At 60.4% G+C, this 27,990-nt stretch overlaps 3 protein-coding genes across 3 annotated transcripts; all 3 read right to left on the bottom strand.

The window, feature by feature from the left end:
• Positions 1-221: 221 nt before the first annotated feature.
• On the bottom strand, positions 222-6,056 carry LINJ_33_3070 (conserved hypothetical protein; the record flags this gene model as incomplete). The annotated part of the gene is made up of 1 exon (XM_001468315.1): positions 222-6,056. One exon carries the CDS (start codon positions 6,054-6,056, stop codon positions 222-224), a length of 5,835 nt encoding a protein of 1,944 aa, XP_001468352.1.
• Positions 6,057-10,868: 4,812 nt separating this feature from the next.
• Positions 10,869-15,650, bottom strand: LINJ_33_3060 (conserved hypothetical protein; the record flags this gene model as incomplete). The annotated part of the gene is made up of 1 exon (XM_001468314.1): positions 10,869-15,650. The coding sequence occupies one exon, from the start codon at positions 15,648-15,650 to the stop codon at positions 10,869-10,871; it is 4,782 nt and encodes a 1,593-aa protein (XP_001468351.1).
• Positions 15,651-18,699: 3,049 nt separating this feature from the next.
• LINJ_33_3050 (hypothetical protein, unknown function) lies at positions 18,700-26,805 on the bottom strand (the record flags this gene model as incomplete). Its single annotated transcript, XM_001468313.1, has 1 exon — positions 18,700-26,805. The coding sequence occupies one exon, from the start codon at positions 26,803-26,805 to the stop codon at positions 18,700-18,702; it is 8,106 nt and encodes a 2,701-aa protein (XP_001468350.1).
• Between the last annotated feature and the right edge of the window lie 1,185 nt (positions 26,806-27,990).

Below are 27,990 nucleotides of genomic sequence, written 5' to 3'. Positions count from 1 at the left end.
AAAGGGGGGGTAAAAGGCGAAGACAGAGCGATGAAGTGCAACAGGATTCTCAGGTCACTCATGTTCATGTGTGTTTGCATTCGCCTTTCTACCGCTGCCGCGTGCCTTTCACTTTTTCGCCTTGTTTTCCGAGCATTGTCCGCGCAATGCGATGTACGCATGCCTGTGGGTGCGCGCTCATGCTCCTTCCCTTCTCCGTCTCGGCGAAGAGGGGGTTTAGGTTACATGTACGTGTTGGGGATTCGACCCTCTGGCGATTCGACCAGCGCACGCGCGTCGCCGATCATCTTCTCCAGCGAAGCGAGTCGCTGCTTGTGCATCGCGCGCTGCAGCTCGTCCGTGACGCGCTCAGCGCGGGACTTCACATCTGCCGCGGCTTTGATAGAGTAGGCGAGAAAACGCCGCACACTGCCACTCCGCATGGGGCGGTTCTCGATAGTTCGCATCTTCGCATATACTTCAAGACATTCTCCGATCCCCTCCTTGTCCACCTTGTCGGGTAGGCCGAGAAGGCCGACACTGAAGCAGCTGCCGTGCACGGCGTACTGATAAAGCTTGCGATCCGTCTTGAGCGGCGCGTTCACCACTGCCGCGTGCGCGTTGAGTTGCGTGCTCAGAGACACTAGCAGACTGTTCACAATGACGTCCTTCTTCTCCATTGCCTTTAGAACGAGACTCACAACGCACGCGGCCCCGTCCTTTGTGGCCTCCGCGTACGCGGCGCTGAAGGTGCCGTCAAACTGGGCTACACTAGCAAGGCGCGCCATGGTCGCTCCGTGAACCCACGGGCCGAAGATGAGGGAGTTGCTCACCTTCATAGGGATGTAGCCGCTGCTGCCGCTCGGCGCCAGCAAGTCCTTGGCGTTGCCGTCATCCTTGACGGCGGTGATGGACATGTAGAGCTCGGAGTTCTCCGGCCTCGCCTCGATAGCGTGGTGCACCGTCTTGGCGCAGGCGGTGGGCCCAGCGCTGGACCCTCCTACGTCGCAGCAGAGAATGGCGGTGTTAAAGCCGCCCACGAAATGCTGGGCCACGGCGCTCAGCTTGTCGGAGCGCACGGCGGAGGACTGGTCGAGGCGACTCACCGCCTCATCCCACTCGACGGTGCGCTGTTCGCCAGCGATCCCTATCGTAATGTGCGTCTCGTCCGCCCGCGTCACCGGCACCAGGGCCGTCGAGGATAGTGTTTTTCGATTCGGCGTGACAACCACGACAGTCTGGATGCGGTTGGGCACCGCCGACTCCTTCTTGGTGGTGCTGCCAGGCGTCGGAGCCTTGGTAGACTGCGGCGCCTTCCTGGACCCACTAGAGATGGCGGCGCTGTCAGGCGACGTGCTGGGGACGGTGGTACCCTTCTTCTCCGCCTTTGGGATGTCGCAGTTGCTTGTTCTTGTGATCGGGTAAGCGGGGATGGGAGCCGTGAAATCGTGCAACAGCTTTTTGTGGTCCTCAATGACGGACTGCAGGCGATTCATCTTTTGCAAGTGGAGCTCCTTCGCTTCCCCCGACGCAGCCGCGGCGCGCGCCTGCTCGCGCTTCATTGTGCCCTCGGTGAATCGCACAAATGCCTCGACGCCACCGGAGCGGCTAACCAGGTTGCGCTGGTTTTTGCTAATCGCCATGGCAGTGGACAACATGTCCTGCGCCGACTCATCTTCGGTGCCGATATTCAGCAATGTGACGGTAGCGCTGGGACCGCCATAGGCGCTACTCAGCAGCGTGCGCCGCGCCACTGGCGCCTTCTCTGTTGCCTCTTTGTACGCCTTCACCGAAGGCCCTGTCAGCGTACCCATCAGCGACGCCACGAGTACATCGCCCTCGCTCGTCCGGCGGCGCAGCAGCGCCGTGCCGACCACCATCAGGTCGCCGGTGCGGATCGCGCCGAGGTGGCTCTCGGCGCGAAGGTGAACCTTTTCCATCAGCTTTGCCACCTCGTCCGCGCTGCGCACCGCAACCGAGCGGGTATTGTGGATGCGTGGGCCGTAGATAGGCGACGACACAATCTCGAGCGGCTTAGTCTCCGCCGTCGTTTCATCTGAGAGCAGGTCCGCCAAAAGCTCGTCCGCCGACACGACTGCGAAGGAGAGGTCGACGCACATCTCTTCGCCAGGCTTGCCACTCGCGAGGGCGCTGTTGAGGCACTTTTGGAAGTACATCCACACCGGCTCTTCGGCCGAGATGGCATCCGTCACCGAGCTGGCGGAGATGAGAGAGCAATTGTGCACCCCAGCGAAGCGCAACTCGATCTCAGCCATCTTGACCGACGGCCCCGTGGTGGTACCGCTAGAGCTCCTCATGCGTTTAACCATCTCATCAAGCGTGTAGTCTTTGCTGCCGAGCGAAAGCTGCTTCGCGCCCTCCGCCACGTCGCGACCCACGAAGGCCACCACGCGCGGCTCCGTGAAGCCGGCGATCGGCTCCTCTGGACGTGAGCTAGGAGTGCTGCTGGCGGCCGGCTTCTGAGGCGACTGCCGCGGCTGCTGGTCGCTCGGCAAATCGCGGTTCCCGTTGTCAATCAGGCACCGATCGCCTTCCTGCCTCGTCGCGCCGGCCGCAGCCGGTGCCTCGCTGTTGGCCTCTTTGTCGCTGCCGTTCTCTGCGGGATAGGCCTGTGGGAAGTTGCTGGCAGGGTCCGCCATTACCTTCTCGTGGTCACTCAGCATGCGCTCCATTGGTGCCATGGCCTTGGTCATGGCCGCCTTCTCCGTGGAGTCGTCCGAAAGAGTCGCCAGCCGCTCACGGCGCTTGTCGAGCGAGGCCTTTGTGTATGCGATAAAGTTCCTGATGCTGCCCTGACGCGGCGAGCGGTTGCGCAGGACACTCGCGGAGTGCTGTGTGCCGAGGGACGCCACAACGTCCGCTACCTGGTCCTCCTTGGCCACTGAGACGACGAACGCCGTCGTGGCGGCACCGCCAAAGGCGTAGCGAAACAAGTCGTGCATGCTGTGCCTCTGCTGCCGTAGCACCTGCTCGTACAGTTTGCACGTGGACGAAGAGACAGAGAAAAGCAGCGACGACACGAACACATCGTCACCCTCCGCGAAGCAATGCAGCACTGTGATGTACACCGCACTATGCGCATTCCACAGCGGCTTCACCTGCTCCCGTGCCTTGTCCACTATCTTCTGCAGATCCTCCTGCGCGCAAATGGGGTGCAGTGCAACGTTTTGCAGGATCGGGCCAAACAGCGGAGACGATGACACCTCGATCGGTTTCAGTTCCGCAGCGGTGCCACTCAAGTCACACGCCGAGCCGGACCCCCGTAAGAGCGCGATGGACACGCGCACCCCCTTGCAGCCTGTATTCTCGAGGGCACCGGCGACGGCCGAGAAGAGGAAGCTCATTGTCGGTGACTCCATTCCGTTAGCAGCCACCGCCGTGCTATCCGCCACGATGACGGCTCCGTTGTACCCTTTGAGAAAGGCGGTCAGAACCCGGCCCGTCGTCTTGGTCTTCATGGCCGTCGACTTCACCGCGTCGCGCATTACCACCTCATCTACCGAAAAAGGTCGACCGCTGGACGTCACGATCGTGTCCTTTACCGAGTAGGCGCGCGCCTCAGCCACATCCGCGATTACAAGAGCCGCGATGTTGGTGCTGCGTGGCTTGTAGTCGGCAGTCGAAGAAGGCTTGTCCGTCGCCTCGCCCGCGGCCGCAGCTTCTGGAGCGGCAGTGGTCTTCGGCTCTGCCAGAGTTGCCGCAATGCTCGCCCCTACCTCAGTTTGGTAGACGGGCGGTGCCGTGTTCTGGGGGTTGGACAGAAGACTCTTCGCGTCCTGCAGCACTACGTTCAGCCGCTTCACGTGGTTGTCAAGCTCCGCCTTCTCGGAGCCAGTGCTCGCATCGCGGCGCTTCAACATGCTTTTCAGTTGGCTTTCCGTGAAGTCGATAAAGCGGCGTACGTTGCCGCTGCGTGCTGGGCTATTCTGGACCGCGCCGACCTTCGCCGCCTCCTCCAGCACCTTTGCGTCTGTCGTGTCGTGGCTTACCGAAACGACGTGCACGCACACTGTAGGGCCGTCAATCGCGTAACGGAAGATCTCGTGCGCAGAGGCAGGAAGCTTGTCGATGATGTCGTGGAACGCCTTTGGGCCGGTACGGCTGACGCCGATGAAAACAGAGGACAGGAACACCTCTCCCTTGCCTTCGCTCGAGGCCGGCCGCATCTGCAACACGACCACCGTGCACACCATTATCGACTTCTGATCGCCGCGCTTCAGTGCGGTGTCGTACAGCTCCGCGAAGTGGGCACCACTCTCGATGGGCTCCGACTTGAGGCCCACGACGGCGGGCCCGAAAAGCGGCGAGTTGCCCGTCTTCAACGGCGTCGCCTTCGCATCGTGAACGAGGAGATCGCATACTGTCGTGTTACTCGGCAAGCTGCACATGGTCATTGACAGGCCCGCATAGCTGTTGCGTGCCGGCTTCCTGAGTTCCTCTATCAGCTTCATCATGGTCGTCTCCACAGCCGCCTTGGCGGCGCCTACTGCCTTGCCGTCGTCGGCGACGAGGATCGCACTGTTGTGGCCTGCGAGCACGTGCTCGATGAGGTCGTTCAGATGACGCGACTCGACGGCGGCCCTCTTGCTCGCTGGCTTGTACTCCACCACTTCGTCCATCGCGAACGACTTGCCCTTCATCACGCATGTTTCGTCTTTCTTCGTCACGGTCGCACTTCCGGCGCCCGCCTGCTCCAGCACAGCCACGTTGTGGATACGAAAATCGCTAGAGAGCGTCGACGCCTGGCCGGCAGCGTTGCAGCTGCCCTGCTGGCGCGCCGTCGTCGGCGACTTTGGCGCTTCTGTCGCCGGTGTGCGCTTCTTCATGATCGACTCGGGCTCCGTCGCCTTCACGGCGGCCGAAGCTGGCGTGTCGCCCTCGGGCTTCTCCGCAATCGTCTTCCCGTCCTTGTCAACGCCGGTCGAGCCGTGCTGCCGGGCCGTCTCCTCGGCCTTCACTTTCGGCTCCGCCTCGTGCTCGCTGGCCTTCATCGAGGTGGAGGTGCGAAAAGTGTTATCCCGCATGCTGCCGCTACGCGATGCCGCCGAGTCGACGTGAAAGCTCGGGCGGTACGCGGTAGTGCCCAGGTTCGACCCAAACGTGTAGGAGAAGCCTGGAATAGACTGCTTGCGCACTACACCAAGGCTCGTGTGGGGACCGTCGACTTGGTAGATGGAGCCGAAACCTCCAAACATGGAGCCCATAAAACTGCCGTACATGCTGCCCATCACTGCCCTTGGGGCGCTGCTGCCGTAGAGGGAGCCCCCCGTGCTGTAGAGACTACCGGTGTTACCGAGCAGAGAGCCGCCATAGAGACTACCACCGAAGCCGCCTGCGCCGTAGCCGCTCATTCCGTAGCCGCTCATTCCGTAGCCGCCACCACCCATGGGCCCCATCAGGCTACCCACGCCGTACATGCTGCCCATCAGACCACCCATGCCGTACATGCTGCCCACCGGGCCACCCGAGGGGTCCATTGTGGAGGTGCCATAACTGGAGGCGTGCATCATGGTTGGGTTTTGCACGCCGTACATGAAGCCATCGGCGGCACCGGGAGGGGCTCCATCGAACATGGAGCCACCGCCGTACATGCTGCTGCCGCCGAGCGGCTGCACAAACTGTGCCCCATAAGCTGGGTTGGGTGCACCGCCGACGCCCATCGGCGCCATCACGCCACCACCAAAGCTCCCCATGGCCGAGCCTATTCCGTAGCCGGAGCCGGGCTGCTGCCCGCGTGCCAAGATACCTGGGCTGAAGGCGGAGATAGGCTTTTCGGGCATGAAAGACGGGTCCGCCTTCGGTATCGGCAGCCCCGCCTTCGCAGCTGACCCAGTCGGCTGTGAGCTCGCGCGCTGTGTTGACGGGGCAAACGCCGGAAGCGCAGTGTCGTTTGTCGGGCGTGTATGGACAGACGGCGTGGCAGCGTGCGTGTCGTTCGCTGCATGGCGAGGAGACGGATTGGAAGCCACACTAGCCGGGGCCTCTGCTGTCGCCCATGTCGCCTGAGGCGTGGCCGCCTTCGCGGCATGCTTTGCTTGCACTGGGGTGGGTAGCATCCTCGAGAACGTAACGCCCTAGTAAAACTGCCTCGGAAAAATGCGCGTCGGTGCCCGCTGAGCGAGAAGTTTGTTAATGTACGCGTACTATGTGCGATGCCCGTTGAGGCGCGCGTGAGTATCGGCGTGTCGGAGGGTGGGGGGCGTAGTGTGTCGGGGCGTTCCTCTACGATGCCGGACTCCTTGTCTTCTCAGCTCTGGGGTGTGATCAAGTATTTCCGAGTGGGATGCAAGTCACTTGGGTATCAGCGGAGGACCTCTTCGGTGTGTTTGCGAAGAACCGTTGGTGAAACGAATACACGGCACACCCACACGCGCAAGCTCTCAGCGACGAATAACGAAGAAGGAAGGAGGGAGGAAGAGAGATGCGCGTGCGCGGAAAAGAGAACGAGGCAAAGAAAAGCCAGCAAAAACTCTACGCCATGCGTGGGAGATGTAGAGACGTGCAGTGCACGAGGGGAGAGAGAAGCACGAGCAGCACAGACGAGCCGAAGACACACAACGACGTGCCGATAGGTGTCGGCGCAGCAAGAGAGACAGACAGAGAGAGAGAGCGAAAAGGAGAACCGGTAGGGGGATGGGGTGGAAGGAGGTGAGCCATCGCGCACCCGTCGTGGACGCGTCATATCTCTGCGAGTGCGAATGCGCGGTGTGCACGAGAAAAACACGAGAGCAAGAGCGAGAGAATACTCAGCCATCCGGCCGCTTCGCTGCAACGGGGCTGCATTCCTTTTTTATTGTTGTTCATGTGGAAAAGGCAGCGAAAGCGCCCTCTCTACGCGGCATAGCTGAGCCTGTGCTGTGCTGTGTGTGTGTGTGTGTGTGCAAGCCCCGCTAGTGGAGGGGGCCGAGCAGAGGAGCAGTCACGGCACTGAGGAAGAAGAGAAGGCAAAGACAGAGGGCAAAAGGCACAAAGAGAAACGGACACGCAAAGGCCTTCTTACCACGCTCCATCTCTCCTCACACCTGCGTTCTTGCCCCAGCGCGAAAGCACAGCCCTACAGGAGGTATTCTGCCCATCCTCTCCATCTCCTTGCTCGTCTCGTGCGGATCCTCTCCGCGCGCAGAGAGGATCGCGAGCCATCATATTGGCAAGTTGTGCGTCGGTAGCTACACTCTTCCTTGCATCGCTGTCGATGTCTGGTACGGGTGATGCTCTTCCACAGGAAAGACAAGGAGAGAGAGCAACAACTCACATAGGGAGGCGAATAAAAGCGCCAGCCGCGCCGCAGGCATGCTTGCAGCTGAAACGCGATAAGAAAAAAGCAGAGACACAAAAACAAGAGACCACACACACGCGCACACGCACGCGCGCACACACAGAGATAGAGGGAGGACGGAGAGGCGGAGAGGCCTCTGAAGCGTCGTATAGCCACGTCAACAGAGCAAAAATGAACACGCTGAGAAGGGACAGAGGGGGAGAGACACGGCAGCTGTCAAATATGCGTATACGTGTGAGCGAGGGCGAGTGCACCGACAAGCAAGCAGGGGGGAATACGTTAGCAAGAAAGAGACATCACAAACGAAAAGGTGAGAGAAGCACGACCTCTCATACTTCCAGCCGCACCGCAGTCCACCATAGTCGCGAAAGGCACATCACCAGACACAACCAGGCAAAGGGGCACAGGCAAAGTAATGGAGAGGGGAGGTGATGAGGACTAAAAAGAGAGGGGGAAAAACGGGGAGAGCAAAAGGCTGGTGCTGAAAAGAGACGCACACACGTGATAAGTAAACACGCAAACCGTAAAGCAACGTAAAACACGTAGTAGTGCCGTGTGCACACACGGACAGAGAGAGGAGGACGGAGAGGGGAGACAGGTATGGCCAAAACACGCACACACACCGAGTAGAGACGTGGCAAAAGAGAACAAAAAATAGAGAAGAATCTTTTCCTTTCACCGTGACCATTCTCTGCCATAGGACATGATCTGAACCTCACTCCACACCGGCCTGTCGCAAGGCCCCACATCACGTGGTGCGCAGCAGCGGAAGACGCGTGTTACAGCAATGCGCCGACTCAACCGTCAGAGCAATGTCCTTGGATCAAAATCTACCAATCCGCCACTTCGCAGATCGCCTCGCAGCCGCTTCGCCATCATGCCCGTCGCGGCATGATGCCTCCCCATCGGGGTAGCACGCAGGCTGCCTACCACCAGTGGGCATTGAGAGGGCCGGGCGGGGTATGTTCGAGTCACAAGGACACTCTGCGCATCATTTTGATGGCACAGAGGCGTTCACTATAGCAGGTGGCTCCGCCGCAGCGTCATCCAGGGCCTGGCCGCCGACATCAGCAGTCATAGATTGCTCCGGCCACCCTACGTCGTAGGTGCATGGCCTTGGCACCACCAGAGGTGTTGCGGTATCAGCAGGGATAGGGCGGGCTGCCTGACTTCCACTCACAGAGAGTGGGGTTCTCGGCCATCAGATACCAGGCTGAGGTGTCTCCCGTCATCAGGGGCGGCATGGGAGGATATTAATAATGATAAACCAGCACAGAAAGAGTCACGCGCACGAACGTAGAGATACACATGCACAGCAAGAGGGAAGGAGGTGACACATGGCTTGTGCGCATGTTTTCCGTTGTAACAAAATCGACAGAAAGACGCAAAAAAAAGAACGATGGAGGTGTCAGCCACCCGTGATTCGCGCTGCTGTATCGTCAGCCCTTTCTCACCGTCGTCGATCTCACCAGAGTAAGGGTAGAGGCGGAGAAAAGTTTGGTACTCTGAGGAAGGCGGCGACGATCGCGCAGGGAATAGCGGTACTGAATGCGGGACAAGAACTCAAGAAGGGAAAGAAACAAGAGGCGGCATCGGTGCGCGATACCCTCAACGCCCGGGACAAAAAAAAAACGGGCGCTTGAAGAGACTGAGAAGGCGCTGAAGAGAGGAAAGGAGTTTGTGCTATGCAGGAAAATGTGTCAATGCCCGCCACTCGCCTCCTGCTTCCCCCTCCAACCAGCACCATCTCCATGCATCTGACGTTCACACACATGCACACGCTGACTCTGTGATACTTCTCATTTCTTTTTTTTTCGAGATCGAAGGCGCATCCCTGGCCTGCTTCGCCCACGCGGAGAGGATCCATTTCCAGTCCCCACATCCAGTGTCACTTCTCTCTCGTTTTATTAGAATTTTTTGTTATGCAGCTTTTTCTCTCTTGTTTTCTTTGTTTGACAAGCTGTTGTTGTATTGCATCGCCGCGGCGTCATGCCACCCACGCACACGCGCGTGCCCAAAAACATGGGCAGAGGGACAATAAGACAAGGACGAGCAGGAGAAGCGGACAAACCGCAAAGCAAGGGATGGGAGAACAACGAACACATGAAGAGCAGCCATCATGGAGATGCGGCGGGGAGGGAGGGGGCAGGACAGAAGCACCGGCAAAAAAAAGACACACACACAAAAAAAAAGAGATAAAGGAGAAACAACATACCCAAAAAGATGCAAAGAAGAAATACGCAGACACAGAGCCAGAGACCCAACACTGACACGCGGATACGAAAAGAAGAAAACGATACACAAGATGATTACGCCATCTCTCTCTCTATATATATATATGTAAGCACTTAAGAAAGTGGTGCACGTCATGCGCATACATGTACTCGCACGCACGCAGAAACGTACCCTTCACCACATACGTGAATGTCACGGTGACGCAAGTAACGGCAACCACAGCAAAGAAACAAAAGGCAAACAGATCCACTACGCTGATGGCAGCACCTCACACTCCATGAGACGAACAAGGAAGCAGGGTACGAGACGGCACCCCTCCTCCCTCCCTCTTTCATCTTGTTTCTAGTCCCTCAGTCCCTATCCTGCAGTGCAGGTTTCAGACGACAATGAGCAAGGCACATGCTAGAACGCAGTGCCTAGGAAAGCGAGAGAAGGAAACACACGCGCCGATGCGGGAAGAGGAGAGCAGGAGGAGTGTTGCAGGGGGAAGACAATGGGGGGGGGGGGCAGCGAGCGGCACGATACGGAAATGGAGATGGCGAAGACGGTGACATGTGCGTATCCACGCAACAAGCCGCTACAAGGTCTTTGGTGCACTCACAAACTACACAAGAGAGGAAAGAGAGAGAAATGCCAATGAAGCTGGTCCGGGGCTTCAGCAGTGTGGGTGTTGGGCGGGGCGTGCAGGGAAAAGAAAGGTGAGGAGAGATGGGGGAAAACTTGTCCTCCCTTTCCCCTCCCAATACACTCTCCCCGCTCTCTCCTTACGCCCTCAAACAAAGAAAAACGAGCAGCCCTCGCGCTGCGCCACCTACGTTCCATTTCCTGTCCATCACGACATCGCGCACGCATGGTTTTCCGTCCCCTCCGCCACCACCTGTGGCCATGGATAAAAAGGCGAAAGGTAGAGAAGGCATCTCTATCATCTTCCTGTCCCTTTCGCCGTGGCACCCTTTTCTCCTTCTTCCCCGTCGTCAAAAATCCAGAATAGCGGCAGGCGGCATCACAGGTGCACAGCTCCGTGAAACGAGAAACACAGCCGGCCCCTCGGTGTGCGCGTGCAGACATGCACGCGAAAACCAAAGACGGAAAAAGCAAGAAATAGACGGAAGAGCCCATGCGTGAAGAAGAGGAGCAGCAACAAAAAACGGCACACAGAGACGTGGACGAGAGAGCGTCCAAATCTCTCCAACAACGAGGAAGAGGGAACGGCCGCATGGACGACTGGCATCAAGGCCGGAGGATGACTTGCGCCAAGCGGAACAAGACAAGCACACGCGATAGGACAAACATAAATCAGCGCTCGGCAACACATTCACGGGCAGACGCAAAGCCGGCACAGGCCGACGAAAGTGCCCTAGCGCTTACGGCGCTCGCGCACGTCGGGGAAGCTCGGTGGCATCTTGTTAACGGGGTCCGCCAGGTAGGCCTCGGACTGCTCCAGTATAAACTTCACCGCGTCGATGCATGCCTGCATCTTCGCCTTGTCCTCGTCGGAGGTGGCGCGCTGACAGTTCTGCTGCATATGCGCGACAGCTCTGTGAGTGTGCTCAATGAAGCACTTCACACTGCCACCGCGTGGCTTGAAGTCGCGCACCGAGTCCTTGAAGGCCTGCGCGAGGCGCAGGAAAATCAGGCAGCCCTCGTCGACCGGCTGCTTCGTCAGGCCGGCGGCGAAGACCGTGTAACAAGAACCGCTGAAGACCAGGGAGAGCAGCCCGCGCTCCTTGACTGGCTGGTCCAGCGCATGGCGGTAGATGGAGGTGTCGCTGGGGCACATGAGGGCGAGAAGCGAAGACACGTTGGCGTCCTGCTGCTCCTCCTTAATCTCCACCTGCACGAGCTGTAGTAGGACACACGCCCGACTCTCACCGCACTTGCGAAGGCCACCGCCCATCAGCTTCGAGAACTGTTCCACCATGCTAACCTTTACGAAGTTGGCGCCGGCCACCGACGGGCCGAACAGGGGCGACACGTTTAGTTCAGCAGTGTGGAACTCGCCCCCGTCGGTGAGCGTGTCGAGTACGATGTTCTCCTTCTCCTTCAGTGCACAGAGCGACATAAAGAGCGAGTTGGACGGCGGCATCTTGTCCAGAATGCGGCGCACCGTGCGGTCCACCATCTCCAGGCTCGCCACAGAGCCGCGCGCCTCGGTGGTGAGGAGGGCTACATTGTTGCCCTGCAGGAACCGGTGGCGCAGCTCCTCGAGCACTTTTGAGTCGATGGGCGAGCCGCGGTTCTGCCGAACTACCACCTCGTCCACCAGGAAGCTGTGCGGCCCCTGGACATCCGTGACGACGAGCTGCTCGTCGCTCCCCTCTACCGACCAGCCCTCTTTCACCGGCAAGCTACTGCCGATGTCCTCCGTGATGACGGCCAGGATCTGCACCGCTTGCGTGTTGTCTTCCTGCACGACTTCCTGCGGCTTCTCCTCGGATGTGTTCTCTTGCCGTACCGTCCGCTGCTCCTTGGCGGGCTTCAGCTTCCGCGACTCTTCCTCCTGCGGTTTCGGCTCCTCCGTCTGTTGCGCTTGCAGCGACTGTGCCTTCTCGGGCTTGGCCTCCTGTGGCTGCGGTGCTGGTTCCGTATCTGGGGTCACCCTCGTGGTGCCCTTTTGTGTCTCCTCATGCTGGGGTTCGGCGGCACGCTCCTGAAACTGCGGCAACTCCGGCGGTGTCGCCGCCCGGCCCGGGCGCTCCCTTGCCGTCGGCGACAACGCACCTGCTGCAACAGGCTCGGGTGGGTAGGCTTTGGCCTCAGCGGTCTTCGGGTTTGCCAACAGCTCCTCGTGGTCGCGCAGGCTCTCCGAGAGGCGACGTAAACTCTTCTCCGCCGCCTCCCTCTCTGCCGGCTCCGTCGCCGCGGCCACTTTCTTCTTTTGCCGCTCCAGCGAGCCGCGTGCATACTGGATGAGCTCCCTCACGCTCCCGCGGCGCGAGGCCGGTACTCCAACGTGAGCCACGCTGTACTGCATGCTGAACGCGTTCGCCAGCTCCGACAAATCCATTTTTCGGGATGCTGTGATGAGAACGCCAGTGGACGACGGGCCACCGAGGGCGCAGGAAAAGAGAGTTCGGGAATAACTCGGGTTGTGCTCAAGAACGCTCGTGTACGGGCGCAGGTCCGCCGCCGAGACGGCGAAGACGGAGGCCACCATCACATCGTCGTGGCGGTTCTGCCGCACCACCGCCGTCATCACAATCATGGCGCCATCCTTCAGCGCCGGCTGGGCGTTGGCGAGTGCCTTGCTCATCACCTCCTCCAACTCCTCCGGCGTGCTGGCCTTTACGCCGGCGCTGCCGTGCACCACGGGCCCAAAGAGGGGCGACATGGCCACCACCAGGGGATGCGGTGTTGTGTCGCCGGAGCCCAGGTCCGCCAGGACCTCGTGCTCGTGCACCACGGACATGTGCAGCGTCGCCTCCGTCGCCGTCTCCGGCTCGGCAGACTTGAGCGCCAACGTGAGCAAGAGTCTCACGGACTGCCACGTCATCTGCGCATTCGGTCGCGTCGGCTCCGTGAACTCCGCGCCGAGCAGGGCGACATTGAAGCCAGCGGCTAACAAGGCCGCCATGCGCCTCAGCTCGTTGGACTCCTCCACCGCGTGCACATTGGCGCCGGCAGGGCTTTCAATGCACTCGTCCACGTCATACACTTTTATCTCGCCGTTCACGACCACCTGCGCCATCTTGCCGATAGACGGCGTCATGGCGTCTTGCAGGTACGCTAGACGGTGGATGGAGCTGAAGGGGTTCGCTGGTGCCGCCGGTGTCGCCGCGTCCGTCTTCGACTGCGGTGCCTGCTTCTCCGCAGTCTGCACCTTGCAGTTGGGGACGGCCGCCAGCGTCGGCTTCCCGTTCGCGGCGATGTCGCCCGCCTTGGTGGCTTCGGTCACCGCAGCGGCCTCTTTGGCATTGCTCTCCTTGTCAGCTGCTGCCAGCGCGGCCACGCTGGGGGCGTCGCTCTTGCTATGAATAGGGTACACGTTTGGCTCCATCTCCATGTTGCCGATCAGCTCCCTTGCATCGCTCGCCATTGTCCGCATCTTCTCCACCATGTACGCGCAGCGGTCCTTCTCAGCGCTGCTGAGATTCGCCACGTCCCCGATCTTCCTGATCTGCTCGTCCGCGTACTCGATGAAGCGCTGCACATTACCGCTGCGAGGCGGCGAGCTCTCCTTAGTGCAGAGGGTGCCCATGAGGCGCAACGCTTCTGCCTCCGCCGCCGCCGGGGCAGCGCCGGAGAGGAACAGGACGGCGGTTGTGCGCGTCGGCCCGCCGATGGCGGGGCGCAGCACTGGAACTGGCACGCGGCGGTCGTCGAGGATCGCCAAGGCCTCCGCCGTCTCGGTGTCGCGCACGACGTAGGCGTTCATGGAGCAGATGAACAAGTCCTTCTCCGTGTGGATGCGCAAGATGGCTTGCATGAACAGAATCTCCTGCGGGTGCGTATTTTTCCCCAGAACACCCTTCACGTGCACTGCTACCATCTCCGCGTCCTTCAATGTCACCTTCTTGAGGTCCATGATGCAGGCGCCGCAGATGGGGTTTGAGCCGAACGCGATGACCTTCGGCGGGGCCGCCGGCGCCGCGTCGTCTTGCAAGTCTCGGTAGTTGGTCGCACCCGAGATCGCTGACGCGGAGAAGGTCGCCTTCCACTTGTGGTCTCCCACCAGCTTCCCAAGTGATCCCGCGTAGAATGTGAAGATGGCATTCTCCACGGCTGCCGACATTTTCTCTCCTCTGTCAACGGCGATCAAGGCGACATTGTGGCCGCTGAGCAGGTGTGTCGAAACGGTGTTCAGCACGGCGGATTTGCTCATGTCCGCGTCGGCGCCCTCCATCACCTCGCTCACCTTGCATTCCGCTGGCTCGCCAGTCGCCATTTTCAGTGACACCTTGTGACCCGCTTCCTCCCTCTCCACCGCTAACGTTGTGCTCTTGGCGTTCTCGACTATAACGATGCCATCGATACCGTTGCTGAGCGTGATCCCACCCTTGTCCTCGTTGGCGTTTGCGGCGGAGACTTCGCCGTCGACGGCCGGCGGCGAGGACGCCGCCCGCGACTTGATCTCCTGCTTCGCCCTCTCGTCCGCGTGGTCGTCCCCCTTCGACTTCGACGTGTCTTCGCTCGCCACCTCCTTGTCCTCCTCCGCGGCCTTGGCGCCGTTGGCCGCGGCAGCAGCAGCACCCTTCACGTGCAGCTGGTTGTCCGTATCCGTCTGATTTGTTGCGGTAGTGAGAGCCAGGCACCTGCGCGTCTCGCCGTCGTCCTGCAGAGCCTTTGCCACGGTCGGCATGTCGCAGTCGGGATGCCGACGCACCTGGGAGCCCGACTCCGCACCCCACATGCCGCCAATTCTGTAAGCGCTGCCGCCAATCTTCATGAGCGAGCTGCCGCCTATCGAGCCGCATATGTTTCTGCCACCGTAGGAGGAGAAGCTCATGGAGCGTGGCATCATGTAGCCCGTGCCGCCCATGCCGTACATCGAACCCGTGGGGCACCCCATGCCATACATGAAGCCCACCGGACCGTCCATGCCGTATAGGGAGACCATCGGGTTGCCGCCCATGCCGTACATCCAGCCCATCGAACCACTCATGCCGTACGAGGAGGCCATCGATTTGCAGCCCATCCCACCGTACATCGAAACGCCGCCACCCATAGAGCCGTAGCTACCCATGTCGTCCTGGCCCCCACGCAGGGAGCCGAAGCCGCTGGCCATAAAGTTCTGATTGCCGTACATGAAGCCACCGGGCTGCGTAGAGCTCATGCCGCCGAAGTCGCACATGCTGGCATAGCCTCTCATGTTGCTGGGGCGGTACATCGAGTTGCCGTAGCCGCTGCCGATCATCATGGAGTTGCCCTTTGGCTGCTGCAGCTGCGGGGGCCGCGGACCAGGTATGATGTTGACTGCAGGCCCCCTGACGCCACCGCTCTGAGGGAAAGCACGGTAGCCGATGACTGGCTTGGCGCCAGCATTGGCTGGAGCAGCGGAGACGAAAGCGTTGCCGTTTGCGGAGATCGTTCTAGCCTCCGGTGCTGACGGAGCGCCAGCAGGCTTCGTCGCGCCAGGCGCCTGCGTCTCCTGCCCTACCGGCCGGTTTGGAGCTGGCTTCGTTGCAGTCCAGGAGGGCATGGTGAACCGCTAAGTGTTCGGGTGACGAGATGCCGGGAAAACGAGCGGGAAACGAAAACGGAGGGAGGGGCGCGATAGTGGTGCGGCGCCGTGCAGCGAGCGACTGCCACAAATGACACAAGTTTGGGCAGTCCTGTAAGTATGTGAGTGTGTGTGTGAGAGAGAAAAACGGCGACCCTGCGTCACTGTTTTAGTGCACGACAGACAGAGAAGAACGGCAACAGTGAGCTACTCAAAATCGAACGCAATGAAGAAATAGTGGGGGCTGCGTGAGGGAATCAAGAGGGCCAGCCAACCCGAAAAGCCAAATGGAGCAAGAAAAGATAACAATAAAGGTTTGTGCAGAGGTGAAGAGAGCCTCCGTAGCAGAGAGAGAGGGGGGGAGTATATGGCCACTCAGTGGGTGTGAAAGAAAGATGTACGCGAAAAAGACAAAAAGAAAAACGAAGCGAAACTTGAAGGGGTATCTGATGAGGAAAGCTACGCGCAGAGAGAAAGCCGGACCACCCCTTCTCTTGCCTGTCCTTGAGGCGCTTCTTCTACACCACCGGATGCGGCCTCGGCACGCAAAGTAAAAAATCTGAGCTTGGGCGCGAGGGGTGGGATGGAGTGCGGTGGGGGGTGATAGAACGATGGAAGTGAGAGGGGAGAATGGAAAAAGGGTTCGGGTGCCCGAACGGTGAAAGAAAGAAAAAGGTGTGTGGTGAGCAGGAGGGAGGATAGGGAGCCGTGAGCACGAATGCGGCAGGGAGAAACCTGGATGGAGCCAAGCACTGTCACTGCAAAAAAAAAAAGCAAGAACAAAGCCACCGCAAGTAAATAAGGCGGCGGGAAAGAAGAGAAGATGCGAGGATAGAGAGAGACGTGACTGAAGACATGTAAAATGGCGAGAGGCGGGTAGAAAGCCAACGTGCCATGAGCATCGCCACCTTGTCCTTTGAGCCTGTGAAGCTGAAAGGGGGTACATATTGTGCGCACAAGCTATGCGGTGTCTCTGCTGCGAGAGCCCGTTCTGTGCGAGTGTCTACTGTGCCCCAGCGGATGTCTGCGCCGGGAGCAGCAAACGCAAACATGAACAAAACGTGCTTGCCTGCCCTCTCGCTTGCGCGCGTGTACGAAGCGCAGCCGCCATCGCTGAAAAAAAATGCACGGTGCCATTGTCTCGGCTTGACTTCCCGATCCGATCGGCCTCCAGCGGCGGGGATGCGCAATGCGGGTTTTCCCTTACGTCCTCCTTCAGCTAAGTGTAGAGAACTGGGGGGGGGGGGGGGGGCAGAAAAAACGTGCACCCCCTGCTGGTTGTGCGTTGTCTAGCAACTCGCTCTCGCCGGCGTGCGCGCGCACATTTCCATTATCCGGCTCTTGCTCAGCTAACTTTTTCTTCTTTGGCGCTGCTGCTTCGAGCCCACCCGCCCACCGAGCCCAGCCACAGCCGGTAAACCAGCGAGGTGAGAGGAATGGGAAACAATTTGCAACGGTAATGACAAAGCAGCACCCAATGAAGCGTCTCCGGGCGTTATCATCGTGTTCTCACCGCTTCCGCTGCGCTACCGATGGAGGACATAATTCTCCTCGCAATTTTGAATGCTAGCAACCGGTCCTCTGCCTCCCGCAAGAGCAGACTGCCTTGATGGGGACACCGATCGTTTCCGAGGCAGGCACTGGCGCTTGCGGCGGTCCTTGCCCTGGCAACGCGATAAAGCCTGAACACCTCTGGCATCGGAAAAGGGTCGACTACTCAAATCGGAAGGAACACGGATTTAGAGGTGTCTTCAGCAAGGGGGTGGAAGAAGATTACATGCTCCACCAAACAGCGAAAAAAAAGGAGAGAACCGCAGAAAGGCGGAAAGACGTTGAGAACCACACGTACGACCACAGAAGACCGCAAGCGTATATATACATACCTGTATGCATCTTCGCGCGCCACGCAGGGTGCGGGGTTCCATGAGGCAACAAAAGAAGACGGCCCCCGTGTATGCGCTGCGCGCGCCTTGACTCGAAGACAAAAAAAAACTGAAAAGCAAAAGAGCGCCCCTCAAAAAGCGGCAAGAGCGAACTTACCTGACGCTCACAGCACCCAGCGGCAAAGGTACTCGTGGGGGAGATGGAAACGACAGAGGAAAACGTCAGAGAAAAGCCCCGTGCCAAGTGGGAATACTCTGCCCACACCCGGATGGAAGGAAATAAAATCGTATGAACGGAGAAACTGGCAAGAACAGCATCCTTCACGACTGTGCCCTCTGTGCATTTTCCGCCCCACGGCACATCGCGTGGCAAGGTGAGGGAGGCGTAAAACTTGATGAACACACAAGGTGAGGGGGTGTGGGTTTGTTTGCGTTTGACCGGCGTGTCGCGTGGAGAAAGAGGGGAGAGGAGGGGGAACAGTACCTGAGCAAGAGGTGTGATTTGTAGCTGCAACGTTGTGCGAGTAAAGAATACAGTCGCAAGAGGTCATGCGGGTTCGAGGGGGTGGGGGGTTGTTGGATCATACGACTTCCTTTCGCGGTCCTGTACTGCGCGGCGGGAAAGGTATGGCCCCTTCACCGACGGTTGCCACTTGCCAGTCTGTAAAAAGTCAGCAGCGTCTGAGCAATCTCTCAGCCCCTCCTCTTCACCCGCAGATATTCAAACCCAGCGGAGAAACAGCGGCGACGGGTGCTGACTGCCCCACCCCTCTTGAAGAGCTTTTATCATAGGGAACTCACTGAATCGACGGTTCGTAGTAGTAGTCGTAGCAGTGGGCATTGCAAGGCATGCAGATCTGATGGCAGAGAATGCCGTGTACAGGTGGATTACACGTCGACTGTTGAGACGAAAGGCCAACACAAAGCAAGGAAGAAAAGCACACCCATCAGCAGCGTCAGCTGCGCTCATACATCTACCGCCAAGCGTACACGCTCCCGAGCAATAGTAAGCGAAGCGCGAAAAATAAAAACGTAGAGAAAGACAAAGGAAGATAGCGCGTAAAGGACTACACCCGCCATCTTGTCTTCAGACAGTCACCTCTACCACCACATCCCCCCCCCACACACACACGCGCACCGTCTCCTCAAACCGTGTCTAAGGCAGCAAACATTTTCTCGTCATGCGCCAGTAATCCTAGCTGCTTCGTTGGAGCGATGCCGTCATCGCTACTACGGTCAATCATGTCCTGTGCCTCCTTTAGCAACACCATCACTCGCGCCACCGCGTCCGCTACGCCGGCCACCATCTGCGGTGAGTCGTCGCACTTCCACTTCTGACGCGGCGACGCGGCGGCGAGTACGCTTGAAGTGCCCGTGACGGTCACAGCACTTCCCAGCTGACCACACAACTTGGCTGCCGCTGGTGCCTTTTTCCTGCACCTTGCCACAGTCTCGCTGAGGTAGTCCATGTAGGCACGGACGCTGCCAAAGCGCGGCATCCGCAGCACAATCACGCTCATACGCCGTTGGGTGTCGATGAGGGCACGCCAGGTCGCTGCAGGGACCCCCACATACCGGGAAAATCCTGCGATGGCGGTGGTGTAGCAGGGGCCCCCCAACCAGTAGCGCAGCAACGCGCCGGTGGCGGTGCTCGGTGCCTTGTACAACGCCTCCATCCACCCGACGCTGGATCCCATGTGCACACACCACAGCGACGACACCACTACGTCGGCGAGTACGCCGGCTGTTGCCGGAACGTACTGGTGGAACGTGAGATGAAGAACGATGCAGCCCTGCAGCTGCTCCGCAGCCGTTAAAGTGGCCGACTCATGGGCCAGGCGAGCACCAAGCAGCACAGAGGTGAGCGCCACGTTCACGTCTCGCAAATCCTTCACAGGCACGGCGGTCGTCTCTGACGGGACGGGGCCGCAGAAGGGTGAGTAATCGAGTCGGGTCAGCGGCTGTCTCGGGTGCACGGAGGTCAGGTTCGGCGCCAGCAGGTCGGCAAACACGTCCTTGCTGTCCTGCTCAATCAGGAAGGCTCGCATTGTCGCGCAGTGCTGCACCCCTTCCACCTCCTTCAGACTGAGCGACTGGAAGATGCCACCTATCACGGTGCGCAGCGTCAGCCACGCAATCGATGATGTCGCCTCACACGACTCCGTGTCCGATAGGAGCAGCGCTGCCGTACGCCCACGCGACACACACGACACGGCTCGCATCAGTCGTGAGCTCTTCATGCCAATCGACGTGGGCTTGATGCGGACTAGCTCATCGGCGCCGAATGAGAAGTACTGTGGCTCTGCTGGCACCGGGGGCAGCGTGGAGGGGACGGGGACGCTTACCCATGTGCCGCGTCGGCACACATACGAGCTGGTGGTGGCCGCGTTGAGCACCACCACACTCGGCACCGTCACCTGCTTGTCCTCGTCTTTCTCCCTGATGTCGCTGGGGTGCTGCACCTTGGTGCGCGCCGTCGTTGTCACTGGGGTGGCGGTGGTTGGGGCGCATAGCCGACTCCGCGGCGCTGATCGGCAGAGCGACATGGCCACGTCGCGGCACAGCAGCGGAGGATCCTCCTTGCGGTCATAGCAAATGCCGTAGTAGGTGGCCGGGTTTCCCAGGAGCGCGGTGCGCGCACTCATCGCGGTGCCGAAGGCACGGCAGTCGAAGGCTCCGTGCGCTTCACCGTTAGGGCACGTAGCTTCCATTGGCGTCGCCCTCCGCGCGGCTGCACGCGGCACACGCGGCCCTTCGTTTTCCGTCGCTGCCGTCGACAACGTCGGCGCCCTGCGACCGCCACCGCCGCTGATGGTGGGCACGGTGCCACTGGTGAGGGTATCCGATGACCCGTACTCCCTCACAGATACCGATTCACCTGCAGCGCGGTCGACGAGCAGCGGTGACGCAGGCAGCGTCAGTGCCTCCGCATCTTCCTGCGTAAATGGGTAGAAGGTAAAGGCGACGCTGCGCGGGTCGCGCAAGACGGCAAAGGCGCGCTTCACCGCGTCGCGGATGCTAACGAGTGAGTATCTCACACCACCTTGTCTGTGCTCTGCTACGCGCAGCACATCTCTCAGGTGAGCAATGAAGTGCCGCACGCTTCCGAGCGACGTCGCCCCCGTTGCGCCTTGGCTCGCCACATGTTTCACGAAGTCTCTCACAGTGCACAGCAACTGATCGGCCGCCTCAGGCGTCGGAACAGCAGGCAAGGCCACAGCGCACACGATCATGTGGCGACGGTGCACGAGGAGGCGCGCGAGCAGGGCCCTAGCTGTCAACGGCGCCGCGCCACTAGATGTTGCAGGTATCGTCGCTGCAGTCCTCCTCGCATAAGGTGCGATAGGGTCGTCCTTGTGCTCGTCGCCCGCCGCGGTGTCTGCCCTGATTGCCTCCGACAGCAACGCGTAGTGGCCGCCAAGGTTTACAACCGTCAGAGTGCTCACGTACACATCCTCGCTGTCGTTGAGAGAGTGCTCCGCATCAATGCTCGCGTGAGAGCGGCGGCGAGCCCCTGTCACCTGCTGCGTAAGCTCGATGCTCATAACGGTGTACCCCGGCGCCAGCAGGCACTGCCGCGTGAGTGCGTCCTGCACGCCATCGTGCGACGCTGCATCTTCTGCGGCAGCCTGCGCAGCACGCAGGCGCTCGACCGCCCCGCGCAAGAGCGTCTCCAGCTCCCCTGGCGAAGCGATCGGTTTGCTTGACACATTCACTGGTGCGCACGCGCCGGCGAGCGGCCGCACGGCCATCTTCGCCGGTGCAAAAGACACCGTGCCGAGGACGGAGGTACCAGTGGCTATGCGACTCGTACTGGAGGTGCGGAGCAGATCGGCGACAGCCGAGTCGCTGCAGTGGTAGACGGACGCGGCGACGCGCATCACCTGACGCGAGGAAAACCGCGGCTGGTCATCATCGCCAGCTTTGGCGGGCGTGTTCGAGACGCGTCCCCACGAGTCCTTGAGAACACTGCGGACCAGTTCGAGTACCACCCGCAACGACCACGCGCGGTTCTCCCCGGCGGACTCCTGCACCACAGCCACGGTGGCATTGAAGCCGCTGCGAAAGCGCTCGCCGAGGCGGCGCCACGTCGCGCACCGCTGCCAGCCCAGCTCCGAGGTGTTGGCCTCACTAAGCGAAGTGATCTCGCCTACCTGGACACGAGTGGAGTGTGTTAAAGACAGCTGCGCCGTCAGCGACACCGTGCGTGGCGCGGTCGAGTCTATCGGTGACGTTCGCGCCGTAGCGGCGAGCCACCGCGCCGTCGTTTCCTTGGGCCGAGACGATACGGTTCTGGGTGAGTACGAGGCGAAGCCGGTGACTGGAGAGTAATGCTGCACCAGAGCCAGCACTTGAGGCGCCTCGCACGTCGGTGCCGCCTCCCTGGTCGGGGAGAAAGTGTGGACAAGTGGGTCCGCGCCACCGACCTCAGGGACTGCCTTTCGCGCGTCTACGTATACTGGCACGTGAGCAGACTTGGGGTCCGACAAGAAATCCTCGGCATCCTTCGCGCCGCACTCGAGCTTCGAGATGAGCACCGTCAGCCGCTTGATAGTGGCCTGCGTTTCTGACCGAGACTCTGTTATGTTGGCCAAACGCCACTTGAGGTCTGAGATCTTGTTACGCTGCTCAGCGATATAGGAGCGTATGCTGCCGCACCGCGGTCGCGGGTGCTGCATTGACTTTAGCCGCTGTAGAATGCTCAACGGGTATGCCGCTTCTTCGTCCTCCTCGTGCACGTTCACCACCGCCAGCACGGTGCAGGGCCCTTTCCCCAGCGCGTAACGCAGAAGTGGCCACGGCGTGTCGGCGCGCTGATCAAGAATGGACTCGACCACGCTTGAATAGGGAGAGGTGGTGATGGTAAATGAGGAAACGACTATATCGCCGTGCCGACTGTCTCGCCGCTGCGTGCACACTGGCGACGTCGCCGCATCCGCACCGCGGGCGGCAGCCACATCCGGAATGAAGCACTGATGGAGGAATTGGATGTACAAGAAGCCCTGGCGTTGCTGCTGCCGCCCGCGAGCGGCCCCCGCGAGGCTCTGCGCCAGCTCGAAGACGACAGCAATGTCCGATTCGTCCTCAACCACGTGCCACTGGCACTCATTCAGACATGCGCCGAAGATCGGCGACGTGGCCACTTCGAGTGGGCGACAGCAGGTGTCGCGAGTGCAGGCAGTGTAGATCACGTCGTAGAAGACGCCTCTCTCACCGGCGTAAGGAGAAATCTCCGCAGGCGAGCTGGCGCGCGCTGTCGGCGTCGACGTAGGCCTCGGTGTCGGCGGAGAGTTCAGCTGCAGGCTGACCGGCACCAGCGCAACAGCCACCTTCAAGTCAGCCACACAGTCCGGGTGTGTCTTGGCTCGCACGCCCTTGCAGGAAAGAAAGCTCTCGACGACGCGCATGCACATTGCCCGTGCCACGCTCGCTGTTGGGAACGCTTCCGCGTGAGTTGACGGCGCCGGAGGAGAGAGCGAAGACGAGGGTGACGAGCCACCTCCGCCACGCATGCTGTCCTGTAAACTTACGGCTGCTGCCGCCGCCGCAGCCCGCCGTCGCTGCACAAAGTCATTCACTGTGTCCATGACTATCACCATCGCATTTTCGCCACCCTCGATGAAGCGCGTAACAGCCGTGTCAATCAGCAGGGAAGGAAGCGGCGGCGACGATGCGGCGACGCTGGCCTTGTCGGGGGCGTTCGCCTCGTTGGCGGCAGCCATAGCAGCAGCGCACCGCTGGACGCACTCGTCCGTCTTGCAGTCGCCGACCAAGTTACCCTGGACTACGCGCACTGTGTAGCCACCATCTACCGCGAAAACCCGCGCTGTCGCAGGCGTGTTCGTTGCCGCTGCTCCACAGCACTCAAGCACGGTCAACCCCCGCACGTCGAGCCATTCCTTCGGCCTCGGCAACTCCAGCTCCGAGGCCGGAAGCTCATCCTGCGTGCGACGGGCGGAGCGTGCAGTCGTCGCCCCGTGCGACGGGGACACAGTGTTGCGGTTCATACGCGCAGCTTGAAGGGGTTTTGACCATCGCAGTACACCGGCGCGGACGAGCTCCGCTGGCGCCTCGGCGGTCCCGTTGCTGCTGCTGACGCCGTCTGGCCCACTCGCGGCGACTTGTCCCACCTTGTTCTGGTGTGCCAAACCGGCTGCTGATCCCACGTTCATCGGTGGCCGCGGTACTTGGTGGTTCGACCTCGCCGCGCCCGTCACGGCCTCGAAGGTCGTGCTCGTGGATGCACCGCCGCGAATCGTCAGCGGTGAACTCTGGGCGGGAACCTCAAGGGGATCTGTGGAGGTGTGGACAGCAATACTGGTAGCGGAGACGATGGCGAGCGGCACCGTTTGCGTTCCGGCGGTTGTGCTACTTATGCCCTGGAAGAGAGAAGGGTGCGAGAGGCCACCCATCCGGCCCTTCTCGCGCGCCATCACGGCTGTCCTGCCCGACGTCGACGGCGGCGAAGAGGTGTCCTGAGCAGACGAGTTGACGGGGTTTGACGGCGCCACGGAGGAGGAGGAGTCCCACACCATTCCCTTGAGGTTGGTGGGCCCCGCATCCCGCAGAAACGACGACAGCGCGAGGCTGCTGAAGCCGCGGGAGCAGTTGACGCTGCCGTCTTCGAAGGGGAAGAAGGTGTCGCGGGAGCGACGTGGCAGGCGGCGTCCCTCTGGAGTGCTACCATAATCGCCGCTTGCCCAGACGCGGTCTCGCCCACTGCGCCTGCCCGTTCCCTTTGCTAGCGGCACACCACCATCAGCCGGCACCTCGAGGGTGAAACTGCCGCCACCACCGAGGCCGTCGCCTTGGCGTCGTAGTTGCCGCGGCGTGGGTTTACCCTCCTCGAGAGTAAGACCCAGGTCCGACTCACCAAAGGAGAAGCTGCCGTCGCTGGAGCTGCTGCTGCCGCTGCCGCTGCCGCTCCTCGGCGGCACCGCCAGTGACACAAGTGCCTCATAGTCCTGAAAATTGTCCTCACCAAAGGTCCACCCGAGCGAGCCGGGCATCCGGCGCGCTGCAGACAGCGGGTCGCTCTCCTCACCCTCGACAACAGCGAGTGCGCCTCCATCGTCGCCCCTCTCAGACTGATCCGTCGCACTCCACGACTTCGCTGTAGAGCTGAACCCGGTGGCAACACCTCCGCCGCGACCGGCCACAGGGCCTTTGAAAGAGTTGCCATGTGCAGAGCTTCTGCATGGTGAGTTATTGCCGGTGAAGTTACTCGAGCTGTGCGCGAGATCTCCGTACACGACGTCAAGTTTGTATGGCAGACGACGCGACTGCAGGACGATGGAGCGAAAAGATGCTGACACGAGAGCGTCACTGCTGCCAATGCTACTGCGGGACTCACTCGGCGGAGTCGCAACCGCTGCTGCGGGGATAACGCTAGTGGTGAAGCTTGGCTCGTTGGCGCCTCCTAGTTGCGGACGCGCTGCGGCCGCGCCAGCAGAAGTTCGAAGTGCACCAGGCGCGGCAGGCGACAAGAGACCGTCACCGGTTGACACCGGCCGCTCAGTCCCAATGGCCATCGGGGCCATCGTTCTCGAAAGGGTCTTCGACAAGCTGGCCGACATGGAGGTCTGCGCAGTTGAGGACGAAGCTGCCGCGCTGGCGCTCTTGCTCGAGTGAGGCGGCACACCAGAGAGGCCAAAAGATGCTGAAGGGGAGGCGGCGCGCACGCCGGACGAGGTCAGCGGCAGCTTAGATTGTCTGCGTGTGAGCGGCAGGAGCGACGATGCGCCGGCAAAGCTGCCGCCGCCTCCTGCGGTGGAACCAGTCTTGGCAGCGGGGTTGCGAGGGCTGTGGCCGCCCTGATCTTTGACGCGAGACCTGTTAGACGCCACCATGAGATAGCTGCCAAAGTCGCCGCTACTACGCTCCCCTCGCATCCCTGCGGATGCCTTCGAGACGCGGCGGCAGTCCTCGACAGGAAAGCCGAGCGCCTGCAAGCCGTAGTCGAAATTGTCGACGTTCTTGATGCGCGACACGAGCGTGTGGATCGAGAAGACTTCGCCGCCTCTGCTGCTTGTAGCGTGGTGAGCAGCACCAGCAGCCGGCATGCCAGGCCCTTGCGGTGAGACTCGCATCGGAGACAGCAAGCCTCGATCGCTTGCTACGGAAGAAGAACTTTGACGGGTTGCCGAAGAAGACCGGCAAACCTGCGCCATGGGCTCACCACTCCTCAGCGCCTGATCCGCGTGTGGAGCGTCGCCGGTGGAGCGTCCGCAATCGCCGGGCGCGCCCCTCCACGATAGAGGCCACGCGGCACGGGGAGACCCACCGCTGGCGACGTTTTGCCCGACATTCAACGAGGATGACTTCGCGAGCACTGGTTCGCGCAGGAAGAAGGACGCTGTGCCGGCGCCGCTTTCGGTGCTGGTGTCGCAAAAGTACGTCGGCGCCGATGCCGCAGGTGTAAGCACTATCCTTTCGAAGGAAGTGGTATCAAGCGTCTTACTCGTTCCCACTCGTAGCGGGTACGACGATGCCGGCGCTGCCGGAGCGGAGTCGCAACTGACGGCGCGCCCCAGAGGTTCAAGCCGCCCACCGGTCGGCTGGCGTGCCGATGCCGCCAGAGGAATTGAGCTTGGCTCCCTGGGGCGCGGCGAAACACGCCCGCTTCCTTCCAAGCGCAACAACTGCGGAGGTGCCGTGACGCCGCTGTTCTTGCGGGACGCCTCAGTTTCCCGGGTCTTGCTGCTGCTGCTGCTGCTGCTGGTGTCGCTCGGTTTCTGGTGCTGCGTCATTGTAGAGGTTATCCTCCATGGCTGGAGATCTACATCCTTCGGAGTCTCCAACGCCTGCGAATGACGCCGATGACGATCAGGGACACAGCCAGGTCCTTGTCGCTGTGACGAGAAGAGCATCCGGTCGTCAACAGTTGACAAGGACGAGGGGCCGGCTTTGTCGTTCGGATCGCTGCGTGAGCCGGTGGGCGACTGTGTGTCACGAAAAACGGCGAGAGGCTGAGGAAGTGGCCGCAGCGATGGCGGCGACTCTACCTCTTCCCAGAGGGGCACATAGCACCCGTCGCTCAAGGCGTAGCCGAGAGCATTATCGTCACTCGCCGGCACCGTGCACGTGGTGCTATCGGTGCTGCTGCCCACCGGCCCTCTCTTCGATGACGGGGACTGCGGCTGCTGCGGCTGCAATTCAGTGCTTCCCTGCAAGGCGGAGTGCGACCCGAACGTCTCGCAAGACGGCTGCGAGGCAGTAAACTGAGACGTTGTCGCGTGAGCGCTCTGCATCCCCGCAGACGCGATGTGGAATGAAAACAAAAGGGAGGGTGCGGAAACACACACACACACAAGGAAGCAAGAGGAGGGCCACAAAGCGAGCGAGTGGAGAGGGATGAGAACAGAAACGCAGACAAGAACACAAAGTTGCCCCGGAACACCCCTCCACCGATGCGGGTGATAAGCGCGGCGATAAAAAAGAAAACCAGCGCGAGAAGCAAAACAGATCTACCAGAAGGCGGTGGTGAGGATGCTGGTGGGTGGTGATGATTTCTCTCTGTTGGCCGTTGTCGCCTCTTGCCGCCGTCGTGGCGCAGGCGCGTCCAAACGCACGCACGCAGTACTCTGGCGCTTGCCCCGTTAGTCTTCTGTTGTCTTTCCTCTCTTCCTGCCTAATATATGCTTTGGCCTTGTTGCTTGTCGGTGAGGTGGGAATGTCTGGCCGCCAGTCGTCTTTTCTTGGGGGGGGGGTTCTGTTTTCGCTCCCCTCACGCATATCCAACAACAGAGAACCTCACGCGGAGCAAAGAGAAAAAGGACGCCGCGGTGAAAGCTGCGTCGGAGTGACGACGTGGAAGAGGAAAGCAGAGAGAAATTGAGACCAGGCCAGTGAAAAGTTGAGTGTTAGCAAGAAAGCGGTGCCAAGCCACCACAGAGAGGGGAAGAGCAAGAATACGAAAAAAAAAAAACGACAGAGAGACACAAAAAAAGAAAACAGCAGAGACACGCACGCGCACCCCACGTGCGCGCAATGACTCGCTCACGCGAACAACTAAAAATCGCCCTTTTTTGTAGACAAACACACGCATGCACCGCTGAAAAACGGCGATGAGTCAGAAAGAGACGGGGGATGGAAGAGCAAGACGACAGGGTGCTTTTTTTGTTGTTGGGGTCGTTTAAAAAAGAGGGAGAAGGTGCGCACTTAGCAGAGGCGATATATGTAAGGAACAGCATAAAATGAGCTGCAGCTCAGCAAGATGAGAAGAGAATGGGGACGGGGGAAAGCGGAAGGGAAAAAGATAAAAGAGAGAGGCAAGAGGCGAACTTCAGCGAATTGGCCAACACGGCGAGAGACAAAAAAAAAGTGAAAAAAGAAAGGAGAGAAGAGAGTCTCAGACCCGCCGGCAGCGCACTTGCTTGATAGACTAAAAAAAAGAAGCATAAAACGGGAGAAAGAGAAATGATCCGAGATGGTGG

The sequence above is a fragment of the Leishmania infantum genome, chromosome 33 (assembly GCF_000002875.2).
Source record: "Leishmania infantum JPCM5 genome chromosome 33".
Classification (NCBI taxonomy): Eukaryota; Euglenozoa; class Kinetoplastea; order Trypanosomatida; family Trypanosomatidae; genus Leishmania; species Leishmania infantum.
Note: the sequence above shows the minus strand (reverse complement) of the source record. Positions and strands in the feature narration are given on the sequence as shown.